At 34.1% G+C, this 26,178-nt stretch overlaps 1 protein-coding gene across 5 annotated transcripts in view; it reads right to left on the reverse strand.

Annotated features, from left to right (window-relative positions):
• Window positions 1–1,618: 1,618 nt before the first annotated feature.
• Window positions 1,619–26,178, reverse strand: part of Samtor (S-adenosylmethionine sensor upstream of TORC1) — a 177,877-nt gene continuing 153,317 nt past the window's right edge. For 4 of the 5 annotated variants that reach the window (XM_090399712.1, XM_090399713.1, XM_090399710.1 and 1 more), the window contains exons 5-6: window positions 17,972–18,086; window positions 6,578–7,116 (exon numbers count right to left, since the gene is read on the reverse strand). In XM_090399712.1, the coding sequence (XP_090255838.1) occupies window positions 6,595–7,116; window positions 17,972–18,086 (637 nt within the window). In that variant the 3' untranslated portion in view covers window positions 6,578–6,594. Of the gene's footprint in view, window positions 2,440–6,577; window positions 7,117–17,971; window positions 18,087–26,178 lie in introns of those variants that run through there. The other variant, XM_090399714.1, reaches the window with a different exon arrangement.

Raw genomic sequence — 26,178 nt, forward strand, 5'->3', positions numbered from 1 at the left:
ACACTCAAAAATGAATAAAGTTCATATCATATCTGAATGGCATTCTAGAGATGGAACGACAACTACAGGAAGATGAGATGGCTGAAATGCCGTAGAGAACTTAGGAACGAATGGGAGGCTTACATCCAGCAGTGGACAGAAAATGGGTGGCAATGATTACAATATATGTAGACTATAACAAAATGCAATGTAATAACTACAGAAAAGTCCTTGCTTAAGTCCCATAGAACCAATACTATTTTAAGCTCACTATTACAAAAGGTAAAAGTTGAAACCTTTATGAAAGCAAACTGACAAAGTCAGGATATGTAGGAAATATAACAAAGGGGACAACAGAAATCTAATCTTGCTTGTCATGCCATTGATACTGTTCTTTGGAACCAAATTAAGATTTTTCATTGTAGCGGACTTAAATTTGATTGTCTGTTCTTTGAAACTTTGAACATTATCCAAATCTTAACTGCTTTGATTGTATGCCAAATTAAAATAACCACCTGTTCATATTTTTTTTTTTTCATTAAGTTAATCAATTTTGAATTACAGAAGCTATTTATCTAACAGTGCATTCTCCTGATAATTCAGCTGTGACCAAGACGAGCTTAGAGTAAGCACATTCTATGTGACTCATATTTCATTTCATGTTTTGAGTGCCATCAATGAATCTTTTCTCCCTGACAATATCCATTAATATTGGATGAAATATATGGTTATAATAATAAATTCTATTTTTATAAACATGTGTTTACCATCATAAATATATTGTCTAGTACAGGTCCTTTAAAACATCCTTTTACTCACAGTTAAAGTAGCTGTGTGGATTTCTATTTCCAAATACTTATGATAAAACATCACATTAGCAAATATTTCAGGGAAAATTAGATGCATTTTAACATTATTTATAATTAGTGCTTTTGTAAATAGTAATTTCAATACTCCACACTCCTTTATATTACAAGCCACAACATAAATACATTAAGAGAAATTACTTAGTTTTACTAATAATCAGTAACCATTATAGGCATATATCAGGACATTTTGTAATATGAACAAATAAGATTAGAATTCAGTAAAATATTTCTTGCTAAATTGCAATATTTCCAAGACTGGTGCAGAAGTTTCTTCATACACCCACAAAGTGAACTGTGCAGTGCTATTTGAATTATACTGTCCTTATTATATAACCACATTCAGTTGGCAACATTAGATGGAAATAACCTACTTGTGAACTGTTAAGGAATGTTATTAGAAATGGCTGAGGTAATAGAATCTTGTTACTAAATGTTTTAAGTGTAGTTAATGAATCTTTCTCACTGATAATATCCAGTTATCTCACATGACAGTATCATCTTAGACTATAGTTTACATTGAAAAACAGAAATCTTTTGTTCTACTGAACTACATTGATGAGGAAGATGCTCATGCTGTCAATGCACTATTTTATTTTGTTATCCAGCTACCATGCTAAAACATCCTATAGAATAACTCTGGTCTTATCTCTTGGTTTCATCAAACTTTTTTCAAAACCAAGAGAACAAAATAGTCATCTGTGAAGAATGGAGGTTATTTCCTCATTAAATATAGTAAAGTTTACCACATAGATAAGTACTACAATACAGGCTAAAGGTGGACTTGCATTTTATTAAAAAGGTAATATTTTTGATCTCTGTTTACATATCATGTTTCTATATATCTGACAATATAGTCAAGTATTGAAATGGTGATACAAGTGACTAGTTCAATGATCAAACACTGTGTATCATTTTTGAAAGATTTGTAAAATTAATCTTGATACATGAATTAAGTTGGGGCAAATATAAAGAAATTCCACTGTATATTCTCTTTCTCATAGTAGTTTCCTTACAACCTTAGAGTTGAATTTATTTACGGGCAGATATATCTTTTGTTGCTAACCTCAGGAAAATGTGCTGAGCTGAAAGTACATTGCACAATTCTTCCCCTGAAATCATACAAAATTTGGTCATGTGGCCTGCACGTGACCAAATTTTTACATCATACAATAAAAGCAGCAATTGCATTACATGTTTACTGCATTTCAGTTTTCTTGGGATCACTTAAGCCAAAGAACAGGGTGGAGAACCGACTGGGGCTTGTAACCTATGTCCAATCCTCACATTCACATGGTGTGTCCTGTTAGGTATCCACTGGGTACTGATGAAAGAGGATGGGCTGAGACTTAGCAAACCAAATTGTACTCTCTACTGGCTTAAACCACAATATATGATGGTGCAACATAAGATTTTATGCTAGCTGGGGCATCCTGGTTAAAGAAGGCCTCCTATGAAAAGTCAGCTATTGGAACAGATTTGAGCTCAACATCTAAGAAGAAGAATGAACCCAATGTCATAAGAACTACTGATGGAAAGGAAATCGAGCTTGCAAAAGAATTGGAGAAGTACTGCATGGGCACAAATGTCATTACTGAAACAAATAAAACAAAAACAGGTGAGTTCTTACCAAATAAATATAGGATGTTATATGCAGGTAATAATGATCAAAGAAAGGAAAGAGTAGCAATAGCATTAAACACTAAACATGACAATAAACTTCTTGATTGGAAGGCAGTTTCAAGTAGTTACATGGGCAAACTTAGAAAGAGGAAAATGGGCAATGAAATTTATTTGTGCCTACAGTCCCACAGAAAGATCTAAGGAAGAAGTAGAAGAATTTTTCAAGTCACTAGAGGAGCAAGCAGCTGACACAAAGAAAATTGAAAATGTGGTACTTGTTGGAGATCTAAACAGCAGAGCTGGAAATGTATCCCACCAGGCATACAGAAGTGTTTTGGGATGCTATGGACAAAAAAGGGCAAGGCTAATAATAATGGTAAGTATCTGCTGGATTTCTGCATAGCATATGGACTACTCATTACTAACACCATGTTCCAAGAGGTGCACAAGTTCACATGGAGAGAAGAAATAAGAAAAGCGTCATTGACTAAGTCATTATTGGGAGTGATATCTTCATGCTGGTTCAGGATACAAGAGTGTACAGAGGATTTGAAAGTGACTGTCATTTAGATTTAAGTTGGAAAAACTGAATAGCACATTAAAAAGAGCAGTATGTAAGAAACTTAAAAAAAAAAAAATTGAGCAGCTTTTAAAGGTAAACTGTGGACTCAACTATACAAATATTATTGAAGAAAGAATGAAAAAATTTGAAAACAAGAACTAAACCTTGGAGTGTCATTGACAAACTCAAAAGAAAACATTAACTGATTCAGATAAGAGTGGTGATGTTGTCTGCAAGAGTAAAAAAATAAGAATGCCATGTTTGACATAAGTTAGAGGCAGTCCTGGAAAAAAAAGTATACTGAAAGTTCTTGTCAAATAAGTCAACGGATGCATTAAAGGATTCCAGAGAAAAATCTAAGAGAGCTAAGTTATGTATGAAAGTAGCTAAACAAAAGTCATGGGGAGACTGGTAAGAATACAGAAGGTGGTAAAATGTTCTGGAATCAAAAACAATAAAGGTAACATGAAAACTGAAGATAACAATATCCTAGATGTCTGGAGTAACTTTGAATTACTTTGAAAATGATAAATGAAACAAAACTAGTAAAAAATTTTCAAGAGAAATGCAAATAGGAGTCAACATCGGTACTTGAAATGTGGAGAGGCAGCTGGAATCCATGATATTTGACTAGAAATGCTCAAATATGGAGGTATAAAAGTTTTGCACTGACTACACTGCATAATTTAGAGGGCGTGGGCAGAGCTTTAATAGTTCCCATCTATAACAAGGTATAAAGCTAAATGTGAGAATTACAGAGGAATTTCTCTACTAAGTGTTCCAGGGAAGATTTATGTTGAAAAGAAGCTGAGAAAAATTGTGGAAGGAAAACTGGGAGTAGAGCAAGCTGGATTCAGACCAAATTAGAAGTTTGGCAGAATAACATTTTCACTTTATGACAAATAGTTGAGAAATCATCAGAATATGACAAGGATCTGTACTTACGTTTTGTAGATCTGAAATGATCCAAAAGTGCCCAGGGTAAAGCTTTTCAAAGCATGACAGTTATGTGCAGTAAATGGGACGTCATACAGAGCAATACAGGAAGATAGTTTGATGCAAAATCACTTGTAAGACAAGGATGCACTAAACCTGATATTAGAATTATGCTGATAAGCTCTCCCAAACACAATTCAATTTAGTTAGAGAATCCTGGAGACTCGCACATCTAGCAAGTCTCTGGGATTCTCTAACTAAATTGAATAACAGCTCTCACAAATTTGGCACAAACTCTCTGAAATGGATCAGAGAGTTCTTAGAAAAATTAGGGGCCTGAACAGATGGCATTAAATGAAGACATTAGGGAAGAATCTATATTGTTTGCATTTAAGAATGTGTGGGCAGGGCTAATGTAAGGTAGCATGGTCACTTAAATAGAATGGGAGAGCAAAATAAGTGTTTGAAATGGCAGGAAAGGCCCAGAGGAAGATTAAGGTCCATGTGGATTGATTCAGTCATCCAGTGCCTTAGAACAGTGTTTCTCAAAGTGTGGTATGCAGCAATTTTCGGCTATGCATAATTAAAGGAGTCATATTTTTCAACAAACAGTGCAATTAGAGACAACCAGGATAAAAATGGCACTAACTAATGAATCACTCCACCTCCAACAGAAACTGCTGTATAGACTAAGCAAAACCATATATTGCTGGTGGAACATATGGTTTTGCTTGACACCACCACCGTCGTTAACGTGTTAAAACTAAGAAATATATAGTGAATGTGTTTCAGATATTATGGAATTCGGGTGAAGGGAATTAGCATTTCAACTCAACTGTTGAAATGCTAATTTGTCTTTGGTTCACGCAATCTTTTGTTAATACTGCACCAATCATATGCAGTTCTTCTCTGCTCTACGTATCTCAAGTCTTGTAAATTACCGGTAATTTTTGCTTGAAATAATGGGAAAGAAGATGACTCTGATGATGCACACAAAGAAACTGTTCTCGATGCCAAAAGTAGTGATAGCGAGTAGGAGCTTCTTGATAAGTCGCACCATTTTCAGTTTTTTTTCTGAAAACCTCCGCACATATCCCACAACACGATTTTTTAGCTTTAATTTAGGGAAAAAGGGTTCGAGTTATATTCGAGTAAATACGGTATTTTTTTAGCTTTCAAATTCTTACGTATGGATCATTGGTTAAAGATTGGATTTATAAAACCCCCAAAAGAGAGCGATATAGCAAATACAAGTAGCTGTAAGCAACAAGAAAACATTGATATTGCATCTGGATCAAATGAAATTGATAAGAGTGTGTCGTCTGACATCTCTAGAGAACTAACTAGGAAGAGGATGAAAACTCTTCGTATGGTATGAATTATTTGAAATGTGGATTTTTTTATGGATGGGAAATGAAGAGGAACCTATTCCAAATTTTGTTCTATTAAAAATAAATCATATTTTTTGTTTACATGAACATATAAATTCAAATAAAATAGATTTTTAATTAATATTTTAAATTAATTTATTCATTTTTAATTAATTAGGGGATACTTGGTAATAATGAACATTTAAGAAGGGGTATGCAGTTATATGAAGTTTGAGAAACATTGCCTTAGAAGAATGAAATGTAAGATATGACAGTATTGTGCTACCAAGTAATAGACTAGTTTGGAGGAAAATTGTTGATAGGAGATTAATAATAATGCAAATTTAACCATGTAGTGCTGTAATAGTAGCCTGAACATCCCTTTGAGGGTTTATATAAGGAAATCGATGAGTCACATTCAAGATTATATATATATATATATATATAGCCCTAATAAATTTTCAGAGTAATGTGGAGGGGGAAAAAAAAAAAAAAACTACTTGTTTGCTGTAAAGAGTGACTTCAATCAATTTTTGGTACAGGCAAATAGGGTCTTCCCTCTAGAAACTTGGTTTTTAATCCTGCAACTGAGAAAAATAGAACATAAAATTCACAAGATAGTAGCAATGTTGCTCTATCCTAGACCTTTTTGCCTTCAAAATCATCAGTGTTGGCTATGGGTGGAAACTAGTTGCTACTATTTCCAAAAGTTAAAACAGGTTGATTGTTTTTGGATTTATGGCTTAAGCAACTAAGGCTATGAGATGTGTATTATGTCTGTAAATTGCATGTGTTTTTAAGATCAGTTTCCCTGTTGTGGGAAGGGCCACAGGAACTTTGCTTTGTTCCTTTGAGGAATAAAGAGATATTACTGTATTTATTTACTTATTAATAGTATGAAGTTTAATATACATGTTCTTAGCCATGTTTATAAAAGCCAACTAATATATTAAGAACTAGAAGAAGTTAAATTTGAATTTTCCTTTTATGGGAAGAATATTTGCTTTGTTATAGAACTATTAATGTTCATTGTTTAACCTAATGACACCAGTTTTAATTCAATATTTGAAGATTCTTACCTTGAAGTATTTTTTTTTTCCAATACCAACTATGGTGTGTTAAGCCATTAAACATTCCATTAATATATCTAACACAGGGACCTGTTTAATTATTGGATATTTAGTGCAAAGTACAACTGAAGTTTTTATACGTGAATCATTATGTATATGCAAAGAGTTGATAACCAGCTAAGAGAATTTTATTCACAACTAAAAGGAAGTTCACTGAATTGTATACTAACCATCTTGTTATCTCTTTCTGTCCTTTCAGGATTTTTTTGAGGAAGCTGTTCAGAATACTCCTTAAAATCTTGGGGAATATGAAAAACATGGGGTATTTTTGATATATTTGAAAAGTTAGAGGCAAATACTTTGCGAAAGGCCATACAGTGAATATGAGTTTGCTTAGTATATGAAATTCTCTGAAAGCCTAGAAATTCTAGAATAAGTCTCCATTTCTGCATCATCGATGCGTTATGATTTTGACTCTTTGAGTCTGGGGTAATTATCAGCAGCAATCCATTATACTGCAAAAGAGACCATGCTTTAGAACAGAAATCCCACCTCTGCTCAGGTGCTGGTAAATAGTCTAATACTAACGAAAATACAACAACATGAAAGAAATTAGATGGCAAACAAGTTAGTGGGCTTGACAGATTTAAGTTGCCATTTTTCTTGGATTCTTCTATTTCCAACTGAAGAAAATCACACTGTAGTACATCCTGAAATTCAATTTCATGTATTATTATTATTATATAATAAAAATACTATAGTAAAAATGTATGCTTACAAGAAATTAAAGAGTTGTATGTATGTAAAGGTTTTTGAAATTCAATTATGATCAATGTGTATTTAGTAAATAGACAGATGACATTTCTGGATGTATGATTACATATGAAAATGAAAAAAGATATAAACCTAAAAATTGCAAAATATTTTAAAATAACAGGTGTAATTAACTATATTTAAACCTAACCTAGTTCAAAGTTTATTTTTCACTTGGTTAGAGTATAATAAAATTAGTTTAATCCTTTATCCAAGTGTGAGCAAACAAAGTTTGCGCCTGAAGTATCTTCAGGACTAGGGTAAGGTGATACAACTACCCAGGGCAACTCGTTGCAAAGGTGGAGAAAGCTACCAACACTCCTATCTCAGTATCTCCTATAATGCAAAACACATCTCCATGCGGATATGTCTAATATTATGCATTAAGGGAAGGGCCACTACCCAGACTAGTTTCGACCTTTATTGAGGTCTCTTCAGTGGGAGCCAGGCCCTGGCTCCCACTGAAGAGACCTCAATAAAGGTCGAAACTAGTCTGGGTAGTGGCCCTTCCCTTAATGCATAATATTAGACATATCCGCATGGAGATGTGTTTTGCATTATAGGAGATACTGAGATAGGAGTGTTGGTAGCTTTCTCCACCTTTGCAACGAGTTGCCCTGGGTAGTTGTATCACCTTACCCTAGTCCTGAAGATACTTCAGGTGCAAACTTTGTTTGCTCACACTTGGATAAAGGATTAAACTAATTTTATTATAACCTAGTTCAAAAACAAACAAACAATACATTAGCCCTATCCGTCTTATTGTATGGAAGTGAAATCTGGACAAAAAGACAAAGATTAAATAACAGTTCAAGTTTATGAGAAAAAAATACAAAAACAAATGGATGGAATACGTTGAAAGAATGAAAACGAAGATTACCAAAACAAGTATTAAATTACAAATCATTAGGAAAAAGAAAACCAGGACATCCTCTAAAGAGATTCAACAATGATTTCTAAAGCTGGAACAGCCACTCACTGTAGGCCTAATCCTTGAAAAGAGGATAACAGATAAAATTATTCAATATAAATGATGAATTTGATATTCCATCCTGTAATTCTCACTTAACATGCTTTTCTTCCATTCTCACAGAAAGCAAATGAAATTTACTTATGACTATGTATAGTTAGTTTTTTCTATTAGGAAAAGGTAAATAAACAGCAACTAGCACTGGAATTTCTCTGATAGGAAATAAGTGAATTTGCACACTCAAATATCATCATGGAATTCCTCTTCCATAACACACTTTCTGTAATTAGAAAAGCCAGAGAGAGAGAGAGGGGGGGGGGTTCTTGCATTTCCAAGAGAACTTGTTTTAAAAAGCATAGTCATCTTTAAGGATGAAATCATAGAATGTTCATTCAATGTTACAAGCAAATCAGTATAGCCGAAAGGTGGTGGAGAGGGCTAAAGACACTTGTAATTAGCATAACAGAACAAAAGATTGGCCAGCGTTGGACAAGACAGATGAACTCATGATCAAGTTTTTAGCAACAGTTGATAATTTCTGCTAAATATGTTTGCTATATTAAAGGTTTAAAATTTTAACTACAGCCAGTTCCATACCATTTGATCTCCTACAAGTTGATCTTTCCAGGTGCTTGGTTCTGCCTTTGATATTCCAATACAATTTTCTACTGGACCATTTTCATGTGAAATTATCAAATTAAGAATTAAATTTATGATGCATAATTTTGGATTTTGATGAAAGTGAGTTATTTGGTCACCCTATCCTTTAGATGGATTTTTTTTTCCTTCTCCCCCTGGTATCCTATTAATTATGGCAGCCATTTTTCTTTGGCAGATGCACAGAAATTTTAAATTTTGATGGACTTTAAAATTAATCTGATTGACTGATTTTTTTACTGACTGATTTCTTGAAACTCCTAAAGCAGCCACCTGCTTTAGGAGTTTCAATTTGCCATTTTGCACTCTATTCTACAGGTCTCAAGTTGAATGCACAAGTCTGATTTTTGTGTTTCATTTATACATGTAGTGAAATATGCCTCAAATAACCATGATTGAAGCCTTTCTTCTATGGGGGAAAAAAAAGCTGTTGCAATAAAAAAAAAAAAAAAAAAAAGTTAAACTGCTATATTAAAAAAAAGCTATGTGGGGAACCAAATAAAAATTTGAAATTTTTATGGGATATTCTTAATAGATGGCTATATAATACAAAATCGGTCCCATTCTTTTATTTCTCATTTCAGTCTAAACCACTTTTTGAAAATGAAGAAAACCAAAATTTTTTTTGTCACATTTTAATTGTCTACCCATGAATTCAGACAATTTTAAGTTTGTAAAACAAACAAACAAAAAAAATCACTCACATGAATGCATAATTATATGGGATTTTTCAGAAAACTGCATCTTGATGATGAATGACAAAGTGCAGCCACTTCACATCCTTTTTTTTTTGAAGGAAAAGTGTTATAGAAAATTTTATGTTATCAGCCACTCTCTGAAGCACAACATGGTACTAGTTCATGCTTTTCAGGTAGTTTTGATAAAGCAGTTGAAATAGTTTGCCAACGAAAAAAAAAAGTTAACCTGGCTAACTACATAGATTATTTTACTTTATTTACAGAATGGTACTTTTTGTAGCATGCTGCTTAAATACAGATTTGAAAAAAAAAGAGAGAAAACTGACTCCACAATGTATTATAGCTATGTCCTCACACTTTTATACCTTGTCCATTCACTTTTTTTTCCATTCTCTCGCATACTGTATACCACATGACAATCATTTCTCTAGCTCCCATTTTGTCCTGTGAAGGATGCAGCACAAACATGCTATTTCACTCCTTATTGTCATATCATCCACATTTTATGTACTATCACTACTTTCACATTCTCCAGAACATTTTCACTACATTTCACTTTCATTACATTGTTAATATTAGTCACTTCATTCTTCCACTTTCCACATGATTTCCTGCACTCGCACATGAAACATTTATATGAGACACTTGCTTTCATACTATAACCCAGTCAATCCTGGCAATGAATACATAGAACATACACTACATTGTACAAAATCCCTTATGCTAACCTCAGTAGCCTTGACTGCCATTTTCCTTGTATGCATTGGTGCCATGAAAAATGTTTTCTATATGATATCGCATATTAAATTTCACAAACACACACTCAACTTTACAGTCTAAAGAGGTTATTACTCCAAAAAATTACTATTTACTAAAATGAGACTTATACAGGGTGATAAAAATTAAAGTATCCCTGTTTGTGGAGTGCTATCCATTGATCCAAATGCTGTGAGACTTCGCAGAAATACATTGTGCATCATGTGGAAATGATATCTGATAAAAAAAAAAAAAAAAAAAACTTCCAAAATTCATCACCATGGGGTATTATAAACACAACTCAGCAAATGCCAGAAGGGTCTAAAAAAGATGGACATGAGATTTTTCCCTTCATTCTGCTTTACTTGTGAAGCTGTGCTACTTAAACAGTTGCAATGCTGTTGCTGCACTCTGCAAGTCGACGAGGTTCATCCATGTGCCCCACGACGAATGATTAGTCGTTTTGAAGAAATGAAATCACTGGGAGTTAGACCTTCAGAGGTTGCAGCCAATCAGTTCACAACAAGTGCATGAAGTTGCTACTGCCGTTATGGAGCAGGCCACGAATAATAGCATTGGTCCCCGCAGTGCACATGCTGTATTAAGACACATGGATGTACCTTACACAATGATCTGGAAAATTCTACAGAAGATTCTGCATTTCTACCCATTCAAGATAACCCTAACATGGGAGTTGTGCCTGCAAGACACCGAAAGTCGACTGACATTTACTTTAAGATTCTTTACTTGAGTAGACGCTGGCAAGTGGTTAAAAGAAGGAAGGAACTGATGTTTTTCTTTAATATCTGAAAGCAGTAATAATTGGGGAAAACAGTACAGAAAACTGTTCCGGAAGAAGGAAGAGAATGAGAAACTGATTTGATGAGTTGGGAGATAAACTGTATATGGATGTGAACCAGCACCTGCTTTCATTCACATGTAATTAGAAGAAAGTGAAAAAAGAGTAGAGCAGTGTTTATGGAAACACCTATCAATTAATTAGGATCATCATTTAAGAAAACTGCTCTCTTCTGAATTCAATCAAGTATTCTGAGAGACATCCTTGGTGCAACACCCCAAATGCAGGAACAAAGTGTCTGGAGTTGAAAATTTTTCCACTTGGTTATACTATAAATTAAAGATACTAAGAAATTATATACTTGGTTTAATCCTTTATCCAAGTGTAAGCAAACAAGTTTGTGCCTGAACTATTTTCAGGACTGGGGAAACTCATATATAGAAGCTTATGACTTCACCTCACTTGCCTTAGTATCCCATAATGCAAAGCATTTTGCATTGTGGGATACTAAGTACTTGATTTGTGAGAAAAGTACTATCAAAAGTGAGCAAAACTGAGGCTTGGTCTTTCTTCCTAGAATTGAGATAAGAATACATTTTGGCATCATTAAAATTCACATGTTGTCCATACCCCACTTGAGAATGGCAATAAGATCACTAAGGCATTCATTCTTGTGGGTATGTATAATGCTATGCATTATGGGAAGGGTCACTACCCGGACTGGTTTTGACCTTTATTGAGGTCTCATCAGTGGGAGCCTTGTTTGCTTTCTATCTCTAATTCAGAGTATTTTAATAATAAGGTGTGACACCTTTTAGCAACTCATATATGAAAATATGACTTCTTCATTACTTCAACCTTGGAATCACCTTGGGTCTGGCTCCCACTGATGAGATCTCAATAAAGATTGAAACTGGTCTGGGTAGTGACCCTTCCCATAATGCATACCATTATACAGACCTGTAAGGATATGTGCTTTGCATTATGGGATACTAAGGCAAGTGATGTGAAGTCATAAGCTTCTATATATGAGTTGCCCCAGTTCTGAAAATAGTTCAGGTGCAAACCTGTTTGCTTACACTTGGATAAAGGATTAACCCAAGTATATAATTTCTTGGTATATTTAATTTATAGTTGATCAGGATAGAGGTATTGTTTAGAACATGAATAGTATTCTTTGGAATACCATGTTTGCTGGAGGCAGAAATGGCTATGGACTTGATGTTCTCCAGGACAAGCTAGATGTGAACGTCAACCCAAGAAGAGAAAACTCATCTTGATTCGTGAGAAAAGTACCATCAAAAGTGAGCAAAACTGAGGCTTGGTCTTTCTTCCTAGAATTGAGATAAGAATAAATTTTGGCATTCATTAAAATTCACACGTTGTCCATACCCCACTTGAGAATGGCAATAAGATCACTAAGGCATTCATCAAAGATCTGGAAGTGTGAATTACTTCTGCACTACAAAGTTTTGAAAATGAAAAAGAACAGTGGAGAGGACTGTTATCAGTAAAGCTATGAACAGGATTGGATGTCAGAAAGAGGAGATTGTTTATGTATAGGAGGAAAGTATACATGAATGCAAAGAATCCTGAGATATATCAGCACTGACTGAAAAATCTGATGGAAGGAAACCACCCACCATGACTTGCAATGAAGCTGGAAATCCATTTACAAAGAAAGACCACTCTAAGATGGTACCTTGGTGAGAAGGCCACAATGTCAGGCTTTATATGAAATGCCTTGGAAATATGAAGATGACCACTTGAGTTTCTCCAAACTTTTCCATAGCTTATGTCCAAAGGCAGGTGCGGTTGATGTGGAGATCTGATGAAGAATGAGAATGATGAAATTCATATTGGTGAGTCTCTAAGCAGTGAAGCAGGTGATTGTTGGAGATCTTTTCTATTATTTCTGATAGTAGTGAAATTATAACAATAGTATGATAGTTTGATGGTTGAATTTTGTCTGCTGTTTTGGGAATCAGTAGGATAAAAGCTTGCTTCCAAGTTGTGAGATAGATGCCAGAGGAGTATGATAGCTTGAAGAGACAGTACACTACAGGTGTAAGGTTCTGGAGCACAAATGGAAGAATAAAGAATACCATCATGGCCAGGAGACTTAAGCTATCAAAGGCTACCGAGTATTTTTCTGATATCCTTCTGGTGAAATTTCAGAGGAGGCAAACTGTTGATACTATGCCTTATTAGGAGATGTTACCATTGTATCACCAGGATGTGAAAGGTTATGGAAGGACTGAAGTTGCATCCCACAGCCCTGGTGGGTGACCAGAAGGTTCACTGTCATTTGAACAGGAGAAAAGCTTAGTGCATTTAGCTCTTACAAAGTTAACTTTAGATCTGCTGGTCATTTTTCTGCAGTTGTTATAAACTTAGCAAAAGGCTAGCGTTTTTGATTTGAGCCAATGGATATATGCTGAATTTTTGGTTTGGATAAGAGTTAAGATTTTTTGCAAGGAGTGGAAGATAAATGCATTTATCCCAGTAAGAATAATTTCTGTTATTAGAATCAGAGAGGGAACTATAATCAGAAGGGGAACAGTAATCAGACCATGGAAATGAAACACATTTTCAATAGTCTGATTTAGCACTATTATAATGCCACATGATGTGAGGCTGAGAAGGATGAACTGTAGAAAATAAAATATGTTCATATTGTGGATGTTAAAATCACCTAGGAAAATTATATAACCATTGAGGTAATTACACTGTATGTGATCGACTTTCTGAGATAGTCAAATAGATTGGTGAAGTTAAGAGTTAGGAGACCAATAGAGGTAGCAAATGAATGAAACAAAGTGAGGTAAGGAAAAGCCAAAGTAGATCGTATAAAGGGGATTCTCAGTCTGATAAACTTAGATATCAGATCTTACAAATGCTGGTTAATTAGCCATATCTCTCTTATCAGTATCTGGAGAGTTCATCGAACGACAATTTGTCGAAAATGCAATTCATCGAAAAAAAAGTTCATCAAAAATTTTAAATTTTCAAAAATGTTATGAGAAAATTTGATCCATTTAGAACAAAAACTGAACCGTGCAGAGTGAGAAAGCAATGCTACTTTAATAGGGAAAAATTATAGAAAAATATGGGTTCTTATTGTCTTTCTTGTCTGTTCACGGGACTGATTTGCCTGTTTCCGGGAGGAAAAGCCCAGCCATCTCCGTATTATGCCTGCTAACCTACCTTTAACTGAACAGGATTGATAAAAATTATGCATGTTGTAAATGGGATTCCAACTACCCAGGTCTTTCTAACTAAACGGCTTCGTTTATACCGACTGAACTATGCAAGCTTCATTATTATTATTGTTGTTAGTAGTAATATGCGACTTCAATACAGCAATTATTATGGGATGAATTTTACTCAGATTCGTTATTTTAAACTTTTAAAAGAAAATGTCGAACCATTCCAGTTTTCAGTTCAGCTATATTCAGGGCGACAAAGAAATAACATCTCCAAATTATGTACTACTAAATCACTTAAGGAATTGACAATGTAGATAAGAATATAAATTAAATTACACTTTAATAAATATTTCCGATATTTCGGCAACACCACGTTGCCATCTTCAAAAGGAACTTATAAAAAAAAAAAAGGCACGTGCACGTAGACACTACAACACAATAACTGAGAATGAAGTGATGAAGTTATTGTTTTCCTAAAAGTCCTGATGGTGCCCTCTAGCGGGATAAGTAGGTGTTTTTGGCTGTTGGGCTGAAGGTCTGCTGATGTAAGCCTCCCAAATCTGGGACAGTCTCATACAACCAAATTTGTTGAGGTTTGGAGAGTTTCTTAGGGCTGAGGCTGATTCTATAAATAGTCTTTCTAATTTGTATTTGCTACGGTATACTGTAGCTTTCTTCCACCATATTCTGTGGCATGTATCCAGAGCATGGTCTGCAAGACCAGAATGGCTGTACTTGTGAAAACGAATGTAGTCCTTGTGTTTTGAAATTCTGATATTCGCTATCCTGCCTGTTTGGCCAAAGTAAGACAGTTTACAGCTGCAAGGGACCTGGTATACACCAGGTAGGTCTAGGGAAAGTGGTTGGTCTTTAGTGGAGCAGATAAGGGATGCCAATTTTCTGTATCGGAAATATTTATTAAAGTGTAATTTAATTTATAATCGAATCTACGCTATCAGTTCCTTAAGTGATTTAGTAATGCATAACCAACGTATAAGCCTGTCTACGAGAAGGACAAATTATGTACTGTATTACAAAATTTCTCTGGCTTGCGGAATTAGTAGAAGTTATCAGTACAAGAAGCTGTCCTTATGGTTCAGGTTTTGTTCTAAATGGATTACTTTTATCATAACATTATCGAAAATTAAAATTTTTGGTGAATTGTTTTTTCGATGAATTGCATTTTCGACGAATTGTTCATTCGATGAATTTTCATGTGACCCTCTTATCACTGGATAGAGTGATAAGAGGTTTTTTTTTGATAGATTGGAAATTAATAGATATTCTTGATTTCATTTTACGTAAGTGTGACCAATCAAAAGTTTATCTGTGAAATATCTTCACTGACTAAGATTAGAAGCTTATGACTTCTAATCTTGTAATGAGAGAAAATACAGCCATCATAATTATCAGCATCTCCATGACAAGCCCTCAATAAAGATCAAAACTGATCTGAGTAGTGACTCTCACAATAATGTATGGTACATGCCTGAGAGATAAGCATGCTGTGCATTATTGGATACAAAGAGCAACCTGATACTGCAGTCACCTGCATACACATAAGAAGCATAGTTGTGAAGGTACTTCATATGCAGACTTTGATAATTCCCCAGCAACAGCTTTTCGACAATCCTTCAGTGTTCAAACTAACAGAGCAAATTTTCCAAATGACTGCTGTCATTTGGAAAAGTCTTCCTGCTTTTGTATTTCCTTTATAAAACACACAATTGATGTCTTCATATCCAACGTCAACAAGTTTATTCCATCCATAGTATTAATATACAACAGATTGAGCGACTTGTTGGGGATTTGACAAATAAAAGATTAATATGGAAGAAAACTGTTGAGAGGAAGTTGGTAATAAAACAAATCATGTAATACTAGTAATACTATGATAATACCCTATACATCATATGAAGGTACATATCAGGAATCTAATGTCATATGTCTGTTAATTGTGTGTGTGGGGCAAATGTGTTCTCCAGCTGGTTTGTAGGAATATAAACCAGTCCCCATGATGAAAATCCCTAATACCTATAAAGATTGGCTAACTCACTTCCAACCAAAAATTCTTCATGCCCTAAAAGGGATTGGGAATCAAATCCTTTTCCATATTGCATCATAATTTGGAAGAAGGAGAATACTGTTCATGCTAGAACAAGCAAATAGGGAGCATGAGCATAATTTACCTTATTTACTTTAGAATAAGATTTTGCTTGTGGAGATTAAGTTGGGCTACTCAGTAGTTTGTTATAATGGAGTTTATTATAGTAAGAGTTGACTGTACCTTAGGCACAGTCTTTTGGGTATCCAGGCTATTTAAAAGTTTTCCTGACAAAACATCAAAGAAGGCATATAGGGTTTTGTTCTTTGTATGAAAAGAAGTGAATTTAGTTTAGGTACATAAAGGTCACATGACTGAAGAAGAAAAATGATACTAAACTTTGTCTTTAGGTAATGTTAGAATGGTGTCATGAACAGAAAAAAAATTGAAGCACAGTGGGCAGAGGCTGTGACCAATGACTTACGTAAGGACTAAATGTACAAATGCATTTGGACAGGAGAGGGAGTGTGTTCTTGCAGAAATTTCACTCAGCTTGGAAACCTATAGCACAATTTTAGTGACATGGACAACACAGACCTATCTTCCTTCTCCAATTTATTCTATCAACCTTTAGATGGCTTTCTGTTCTGTTCAGAAGTTAGCAACCTTTCTCGACTCTTGTAATGAGAGATAATTATTATCTTATGCTACTGCTGATCAGGAGACCTGTTTTTCCAGTTTGTATTATTTGGGGATTAAAGACTGGCTGCTATCTGTACAAAAAAGATGTTATATATGTTACCATAGGTCTGAACAATAAAAGAGCATTCCTTCTGTACCATTCACTGGATTGGAGAAACACCAAAGTCATCTGTAAATGCCCTTTTTTTTTTTTTGAGAATTTTTAAAAAAAAGAAAGCAGGAGAGGTGCTTATATATCAGATCTGAGTGGATACAACAGTTTTTTCTTTCCTAATTCTGTCAATTTATCTATCATACTGCACCAGTTTAATATGCATTTTAACCTGGATGGATCTCCTTGTCAATGAGCTGTACCTGCAATTACAGATTGTGCTGCTCAGCTGCCATGCAATTTATGATCATTGTCAATCTGATTCTACTTTTGATTTTCACTATTGCCAACTCACAGGAACATTATAATTACTGCAGTGAATTTGTTATAATGGTGTTGGCTATTGCAAGAATCAGCTGTATACTGTTCAATCTTTCAAACTAACTTGTCTTACTAGCTTTCACAACCATGACTGTTGCAAAGATGAGAATTTTGTACTTCTTATTTGTGTATAAGGGGCAGGAGTGCTCTGGCAATGAGGCATTTGCCGAGAATATTTATGACAGGATATTGTACTAGTTATCAAAATTTTCACACTATAAAAGGGCACTTAGGTATGAATTGTCAATGGTGCTAAAATTTGTTTAGCTATGCCACTGGTGCATACATCCATTTTTCATTCTTTACTTTTCTGACACCTTTTCAATTTCAAAATGACTTCCTTATTCCCTTCTTGCTTTCAAATATGCAAATATAAATAACATAACTTGTAAAAGTTTCAAAGAAAGCATTGTGCTCAACATTATGAAATAAAAGATTACAGTACCTTGGTGGCTGGTGTTAAATCCACAGGTATACACTCAATTTCAGGATATATTCCAAAAGGGTTATAGCAACTTCCTACATCCAGTAAGAACAGCTTCTCATTAAAAGGAGGAAATCTGGAAACATTATAATCAACTTTTAAATAACAATGAAAATTTCTTTAGTTTTCTAGATTGATTTTATACAACAAATATGCTACAGAATTATACAAATTGCTTTCAACTTGAATTAAGGCTGAGGATTTCTATACGAACTAATAATAAAATGCATCATATTATATCTAACATTCTTTTTTATTTTTATGATTATGTTCCAAAACTTACACAGATATCCAAATTATTGCATTTATCAATAAAATAAGATCATTATTACTTAATGTTTCATTTATACCTAGCGCTCATGCTGGAAAGTTTATGTGAGATTCTACAGTCTTCTCTCGGCATATCCAGCTTTTTATATATAGATGAAAAGTAACACTAGTAAAGCTTTGCAATCACAAAACATTCACAACCTTCAGATACTGCCTAAAAGATATGTCTCAGATGTTTATCTTTTATTTGTACATTTTAGAATTGCACCACTTGATCACTGTTTTACAATAATTTTTACAGAGTAAAGTGTAAACCCATGATACCTGCACTGAAAGTATCATAAGATTATTTCTTCAGCAACCACGAACCTAAGAAGTTGTACAAATGTATAGAAGAAGGTCAAGATTTAGAATTATGCTTAATTATTCCAAATGGGGCTTCAGAAATAAATGGAAAACATTACATTTTATTGCTAATAGTCATTTATATAGGTGTACCAATTGGAACTGAAATGAAAGTAAATAAGAATATGGAGGCCAGTACATTGTTAATTACATGTGTTCTCCATGTTTTGCAGAAAAAAAATCCTACCACTCAAGATGAGACTGACAACTTCATCTTGCATAAAGGGGTTTGCAAAATGAATTTTTTTACCTCTCAGAAGGAAACCAACAAGCCTAAAACAATACTGTTTCAGAACTGTCAGATAAGCTTCGCTAATATGAGCTTTTCAGGATTTGTCATTCTTGGCAGTGATTCATGCTATAAACTACACCAGATGAACAAAAATGATTTATGATACGAAATATGAAATATTTCATATCATAAATTTACACGGTGATAAATTTACATCAAAAGGTACATGGGGATCACCATTCGTTTTAAAAATTTATGGAATTTACAACCGTGTTAAAAAAACTTTTTTTATTATCCCAACGTTTCGATCTTCACATTAAGATCATCATCTGGAGCATACATCAATATACAAGACAAGCTGAGTTACATTATTAACTGTAAGCTAAAGATTCATTGATTTGGCATTACCTCTAGTGGAAGGGAAAAAAAAAAATTATATCAAGCTAAATTCTATTTCCGATGACAGGAATAAACATTCTTTTGGATGGTTTTCTTTCAGAAACAATGATGTCCTATTTTTAGTATTATAATTCTTATTTTTGCTTTTAAGATACTGGATTTTCTACAGTCCTGTTTATAGTTGTTCTTAGTGAGGAACGTTCCGTGGGTCGAATGAGGAATGTTTGGGATTTTTAGACCATCATTATTGTTCAGATTGGGGTAGTCGATAATAATCTCACATGCTTTCTTAAATTTCCGTTCATACCATGTTTTAGTGCGATGTAGACAGCGTGCTTTTCCAGTCAATTCTGTGTAAGGAATTCAGGGCATGATCAGAAAGGCTAGCTTCACCATAATTATTATATTTAATGTGTCATTTATGTTCTTTTTGTCTGATAGAAATTGGGCATCCTGTTTCTCCTATACATGGTATGATGCAAGTACAATAAATCCGGTATACTCCAGGGTGGACTAGTGGAGGGAGTGGGTCTTTGGATGAGTTGTGTAAGCTTTTTAATTTTGTAGGAGGTTTAAAGGCGACTTTGAGGTTGTATTTTCGTAGTACTTTGTTTATATTGTCTGATATTCCTTTAATGTAGGGAATGGTTATAGTTTTACTGTAGTCTGGTTTGTCTTTGTTTTTTTTATTAAGGTTTTATAGAGAATTTTGTTAATAGTGTTTTGGCTGTATCCGTTTTTTTGTAAAGTATTAAAGATAATTTTAAATTCTTCTTTTGGTGCCTGTTCGTTGGAACAGATTGTCTGCACCCTTTTTTAGCGTGTTGATGACACCTAGTTTTTGTGTTCGGTGATGGTAGGAGTTTGTGTGTATATATTGTCCCATATGTATCGGTTTCCGGTAAACAGTGAAGGATAGATTGCCAGAGAGAAGACGTGTGACAAGTGTATCCAGAAACGGAAGTATGTTGTGTTTTTCAATTTCAATTGTATGCATTTGTGTTGTTTGTTTAGGTGGCTAAGGAATGTGTCTAATGTCTGGTGGCCATGGGACCAGATCGTGAAAACATCGTCAACGTATCTGAGCCAGACTTTGGGTTTTAAAGGGGAGGAACCTAAGGCAAGTTGCTCAAAATGTTCCATGTAAAAGTTAGCAATGGGGGAGGGTAATGGCGAGCCCATGGCTGTGCCTTCTTTTTGTAAGTAGAAGGTGTTTTGCCATACAAAATAACCCGACTGTAATACATGCGCAAAGAGCACTGTGATATCTGGAGGGAATTTGTTCTGTAGAAGGATTCTGTCATTGATTGGGACATTCTGAAGAGGGTAGAGGCATCAAAACTGACTAATAAATCATCTTTTTCTAATGTAATGTCTTTGATGGTGTTTATGAAGTGTTGTGTGTTTTTGATATAGGAGTGGGGGGGGGGGGAATGACCTACCAACTCCTTGAGTGTTGCCACTAATTTTTTGGCTAAGTGATACGTCGGGCTATCAATTCCTTCAACTATAGGTTTTAATGGTGTGTTTTCTTTGTGAATTTTCGGTAGCCTGTAAATTCTTGGGGAGCGCACAGTGAGGAAATAGTTTTTTGACTGTATTTTCGGGCCAAGTGGTAATTGACTTAAGTAGTTTCTCTGTTTTGTTTTTTATTCTGTTGGTTGGGTTGTAGTTAATTAATTTGTATGTGTTATTGTCAGAGACCAGCATATTCATTTTTTCTACGTAAGTGGTATGATTTAAAATAACGGTGGCATTTCCTTTATCGCCTCTGGTTATTACTATGTTCGGATTTGTTTTGAGTGATTTTATTGCTGTTAATTTGTGTTTAGTAATGTTGCTTGTTATTGTTTTGTTATAATTTAAAATGTTAGCAGTTTCTAAATGTATTTTGTCTGCTATGTTATTAGGGATGAATCTTAGGCCTCTTTCAATATTACACATAAATTCAAGTTTATCGATTTCGGTGCTATAGCAAAATTTAAACCTTTGTTAAGTATAGAGATTTCGTCTTTGTTTAGAGCGTGGTTAGATAGGTTGACTATGATCAAATTTGAAACTTGAATCTTCAGCTTACCGTATTGATTGCATCGCTTGTGGGTCGAATCTCCATGAATTATTGTAATCCTTTCTTTTAGAGTTACACGATGATCAGCATTCATTTTAAAAATTTATGGAATTTACAACCGTGTTAAAAAACTTTTTTATTATCCCGACGTTTCGATCTTCACATTAAGATCATCATCTGGAGCATACATCAATATACAAGACGAGCTGAGTTACATTATTAACTGTAACCTAAAAACAAAAAAAAAAACAATGATTTGATCATATGTTATTCTACTGCCATTACCTCTAGTTAAAAAAAAAATATAAAAAAAAATTACATCAAGCTAAATCTATTTACGACAGGAATAAACATTCTTTCGGATGGTTTTCTTTCAGAAACAATGATGTCCTATTTTTAGTATTATAATTCTTATTTTTGCTTTTAAGATACTGAATTTTCTACAGTCCTGTTTATAGTTGTCCTTAGTGAGGAACGTTCCGTGGGTCAAATATATACCTTCCATATGTTTGGGATTTTTAGACCATCATTATTGTTCAGGTTGGGGTGGTTGATAATATTCTCACATGCTTCCTTAAATTTCCGTTCATACCATGTTTTAGTTCGATGTAGACTGCTAGTGTTTTTCCAGTCAATTCTGTGCAAGGAATTCAGGGCATGATCAGAAAGGTATAATTATTATATGCACCATAATTATTATATTTAATGTGTCGTTTATGTTCTTTTTGTCTGATAGGAATTGTGCGGAGGTATATATTCGACCCACGGAACATTCCTCACTAAGAACAACTATAAACAGGACTGTAGAAAATCCAGTATCTTAAAAGCAAAAATAAGAATTATAATACTAAAAATAGGACATCATTGTTTCTAAAAGAAAACCATCTGAAAGAATGTTTATTCCTGTCATCATACATAAAATTTAGCTTGATGTAATTTTTTTTTTTCCACTAGAGGTCATGGCAGTAGAATAACTTGTGATCAAATCATTGTTTCTTTAGCTTACAGTTAGTAATGTAACTCAGCTTGTCTTGTATATTGATGTATGCTCTAAGTGAAGATTGAAACGTCGGGATAATAAAAAAGTTTTTTTAACACGGTTTTAAATTCCATAAATTTTTAAAATGCATACTTATTTGAAATTAGGGAGTACTTCCTAGCTGATGATGATTCTTCAATTTATTGCTGTGTGAAATTGGAGGAGAAGATCCAGAGCATGGTCTTCTAAGTTCTGACTTGCTACAAATGATCATGATTGTAGTTATTTTGAGGAAGAAGTTAACAGAAATACTTATCTGTCCATAATAGGACAAATTGTAGGCACATGAAACTTTATACTCCAGAAACTGTAAGAGGATGATTCTTTGGAAAACAGATGAAGGTTGGTAGATAGTGTGTGTACAGTTTGAAAATGGCATGAACGTTACATTTATGTACTCTACTATCTTTTCAGATAGGGGATGAGTATAATTTTGTTGATTGTATGTGGGATTAATCATATTAGCTAAAAAAAAAAAAGTGTTGCTAAGATAACCTGAGTTCCGTGGTAAACAGCTTTATCATTAAAACCAATAGTTCTAGCTTTGGGTTTACATATTTTGAGGACACTATATTATCAGATGGATGATGGTGTACCTGCTATGAGTAACTTCCAGTATGTGTAGGTTTGTTATAAACAGCACAGAATAATGAACCATTTGGTAGTTGTGTATCTAAGAACATGTAGGGAAGGCTAGTTGTTTGCGTTTTTTCTATTGTGGAGTGTAGATTTGCCGTTTAAATACATGAAAAATCATCTGATGTGTTAAAATATTAGGCCACATCAGTTACAAGCTTGATTTGCTAGATACTTTATACAGAAACTGACAAGGGAGGGAGAAACCCACTGCCATCTTAATCTAGCTGTCTGTATATTTTCCCTTTTCATGAAAAATAACTGAGTGGATGGTGAAATGAAAGTATTCACATATGTTAGGAGGAGGAAACCTGGCTTTAAGGGTTTTTGTCAGGGTAGTATAGTACACTGATAAATGAAATATGAAAGCTGATCATGTCCTAAATTTTTAGGTTAAAATTTTCATTGAGGTTTTGAATCAAATAGAATTTTTAATGGAGGTAGAGTTGCCTATATCAACTATTGGATGAATGGGAGGGATCCGTATTGGGTTTGTGACTTTTTTTGAGTACCGTATATCGAACATTTATTTAACATGGTAAGGATTTTTATTAATTTCTTTGCACCAAGATGAAATAAAAATTTTAAAATAATTTATATTTTTTTTTTCCTTTTGAGACAGTGAGATCCCAACTTTAAATGAATCTTTTAGGAGACCTATCTCCAATAAGAGATGGAGAGAGAATGAAGAAGAAAAAGACAGTTGTATTACATTTGTCTTTGGTTATCACTTTTTTTGTTATTACTCAGGCAGACATGACAAAACATTAGGTACTCTTTTTCAGTTACAATATTACAGACACAGTTCAATTTCCATACAGGTGTATGTTAAAACTGCTGTATGTGTTTTAAAACAGGTAACTTGTGCTCTGAAGGTGCTGGTTAAAAATCCAGTGAGATATTAATAACTCAATTATTTAGTTTGTTTCTCTGTTGTTGCTTATACTGAGAAGCACTGCCATGAATAATCAACAACTAAGGCTTTTATTACACTTTTCAACAAGTCAGTTCAAGGTAGTGTTATGTATAATACAATATTGTATGGCACAGCACCATTCCAGGAACATGCTTTAAAACGCCTACCTGCCTGCCATGCAGACAGACACATAGCAAACCAAATGGTAATGATTTAGGGAAATTCTATGTCAAACCGAAAAGTATTTTACTGTGTGATATATAGAATTCAAATAGTGCTGGGGGGGGGGGCACTATTTTCTCCATGTTAGCTTATTCAAGAATTTATCACTTTACATTCGAAGTCCTTTCAACAACATATTTGAAAATATGAAAAGTTAAAAGAGAAGCAGGTCATTTTTACAGTAATTCCAAACTGAGAAGGCAGTTGTTCAACTTATATAACACTAGTCCAGTTGACTCTCACTATAGCAAAATTTTAAGGACTACAGGAACAGTTTGTTATATGACTATAGAGTATCAATAGTCAGAGTACATCTATTGATATAGTCAGAGTTTAATATAAATTGATGGAAGATCAAGAAGAATTCTGATATTAAATTGTGCCTTTCAGAAAACACATATAGCATGACAGCAGGTGAATGAAGTTTTCCAAACTTACAGAAAACTTACAGAAGTTTTCTGTAAGTTTGGAAACGAACTGTGAAAGAATGATGGCTGTTTCTCAGCATTCTTAACAGACTTAGAAGAAAAGTAACGGAATTAATTATTAGTATGATGATGAATGTGCCTTCAAGGAGTACACAGAAATAATTTACTAAAGACAGGTAAATGTTAAACATACTTAACTGTTAAGATGTTGTTAGTGTGGAAAACAAAACAGACATGCTAACAACATTTAATTGTAACCCATTCCACACACACTACGAGAAGAACTTTGACTTCACATGCTTCCCACCAACAATCTTAGCCAGCTTCAGGTATAAACCCGAGATTTCCTCCACCATCCATTAGATGCAAAATCTCACTAGTCTGTAAGACCTCATTACTAATTTTAAGTTTTTATCATATTTCCTTTCCTCCATCATTCTCTCAGTCTGTCCTATGTACAGTTGCTTAGGCGAGTTTTTCATTACTTGCTGCTGAATCTTTTCAAAATATTTCTCCATCTCTTTGGAACCATTACCATATCAGTTAATAATAATACAGATGTGGTCTTATCACGTGGATAAACTTTAACTCACCGTTCACAAACCTTCCAAATCTCTAGTCTCACTGATTGCCATCATTTCTCCTATAACATGTTTGTAATGCACAAATTTGTTCATAAGCAATAAACAGATAGAGAAATAAAATCACCAAAATGTTAGGTCAGACAATTTTTCACAAGATGACTATGCACTGCACTGCAAGTAGCACTAGGTGAATGTGAAAATACCGCATGGCTGATCATAGTGACCCGTGGAGAAATATGCAAAACACACACACACACACACACACACACACACACACACACACACACACACACACACACACACACACACACACACACACACACACACACCTTAACTTCTCTCCTATCCTATAAATACTTGCATTGGCCAATGAGTGTACATTGTAAAACTCTGTTCTCTCAAGTTTGTGTACTTTTCTTGATAAGTGTTCAACATAGCAATCCCATACATGAGGAGCGTTATGCTTATAAGAATCCAAGTAGTGAACAAAAAAAGGAAAAGTATTGAGGATAAACTTGAAATAATAAAAATGATTTGAAAAAAAAAAAAAAAAAAAAAAAGAATATGTGATATCACAAGAGCAACAGGCCTAAAGAAATCTACATGGCACACCATTAGAGATAATGCTATGAAAATAAAAGAAGCTTGTTTAGCACTGTGAGTGCTGCAAAGTTGATCAGAACAAGGCCTACAGAAATATAATATTTGCTGCAGTACTGTGTTTCTTTATTAGGAATTCAAGATGTTTCAAACTGTAATAGCACTTAATAATATTTTTTTTTCTTTAGTATATAGTTGCTTATGAGACTCAACAAGTTTCAAGTGTTCTGTCCGTAACTCTATTTTTCTAAATAAGCCCTGTTGTTTTTAATGTGCAACATTCTAACAGCATGATGATTTTTTGCAACACATATACTGTATTATAAGATTAAACAATGGTACTTCCAAAAAATTCCCTTAAATATAATA

The sequence above is a fragment of the Typopeltis vanoorti genome, chromosome 10 (genome assembly GCF_054136105.1).
Source record: "Typopeltis vanoorti isolate ZY-2024b chromosome 10, IOZ_Tvanoo_1.0, whole genome shotgun sequence".
In the NCBI taxonomy this organism is placed as follows: domain Eukaryota; kingdom Metazoa; phylum Arthropoda; class Arachnida; order Uropygi; family Thelyphonidae; genus Typopeltis; species Typopeltis vanoorti.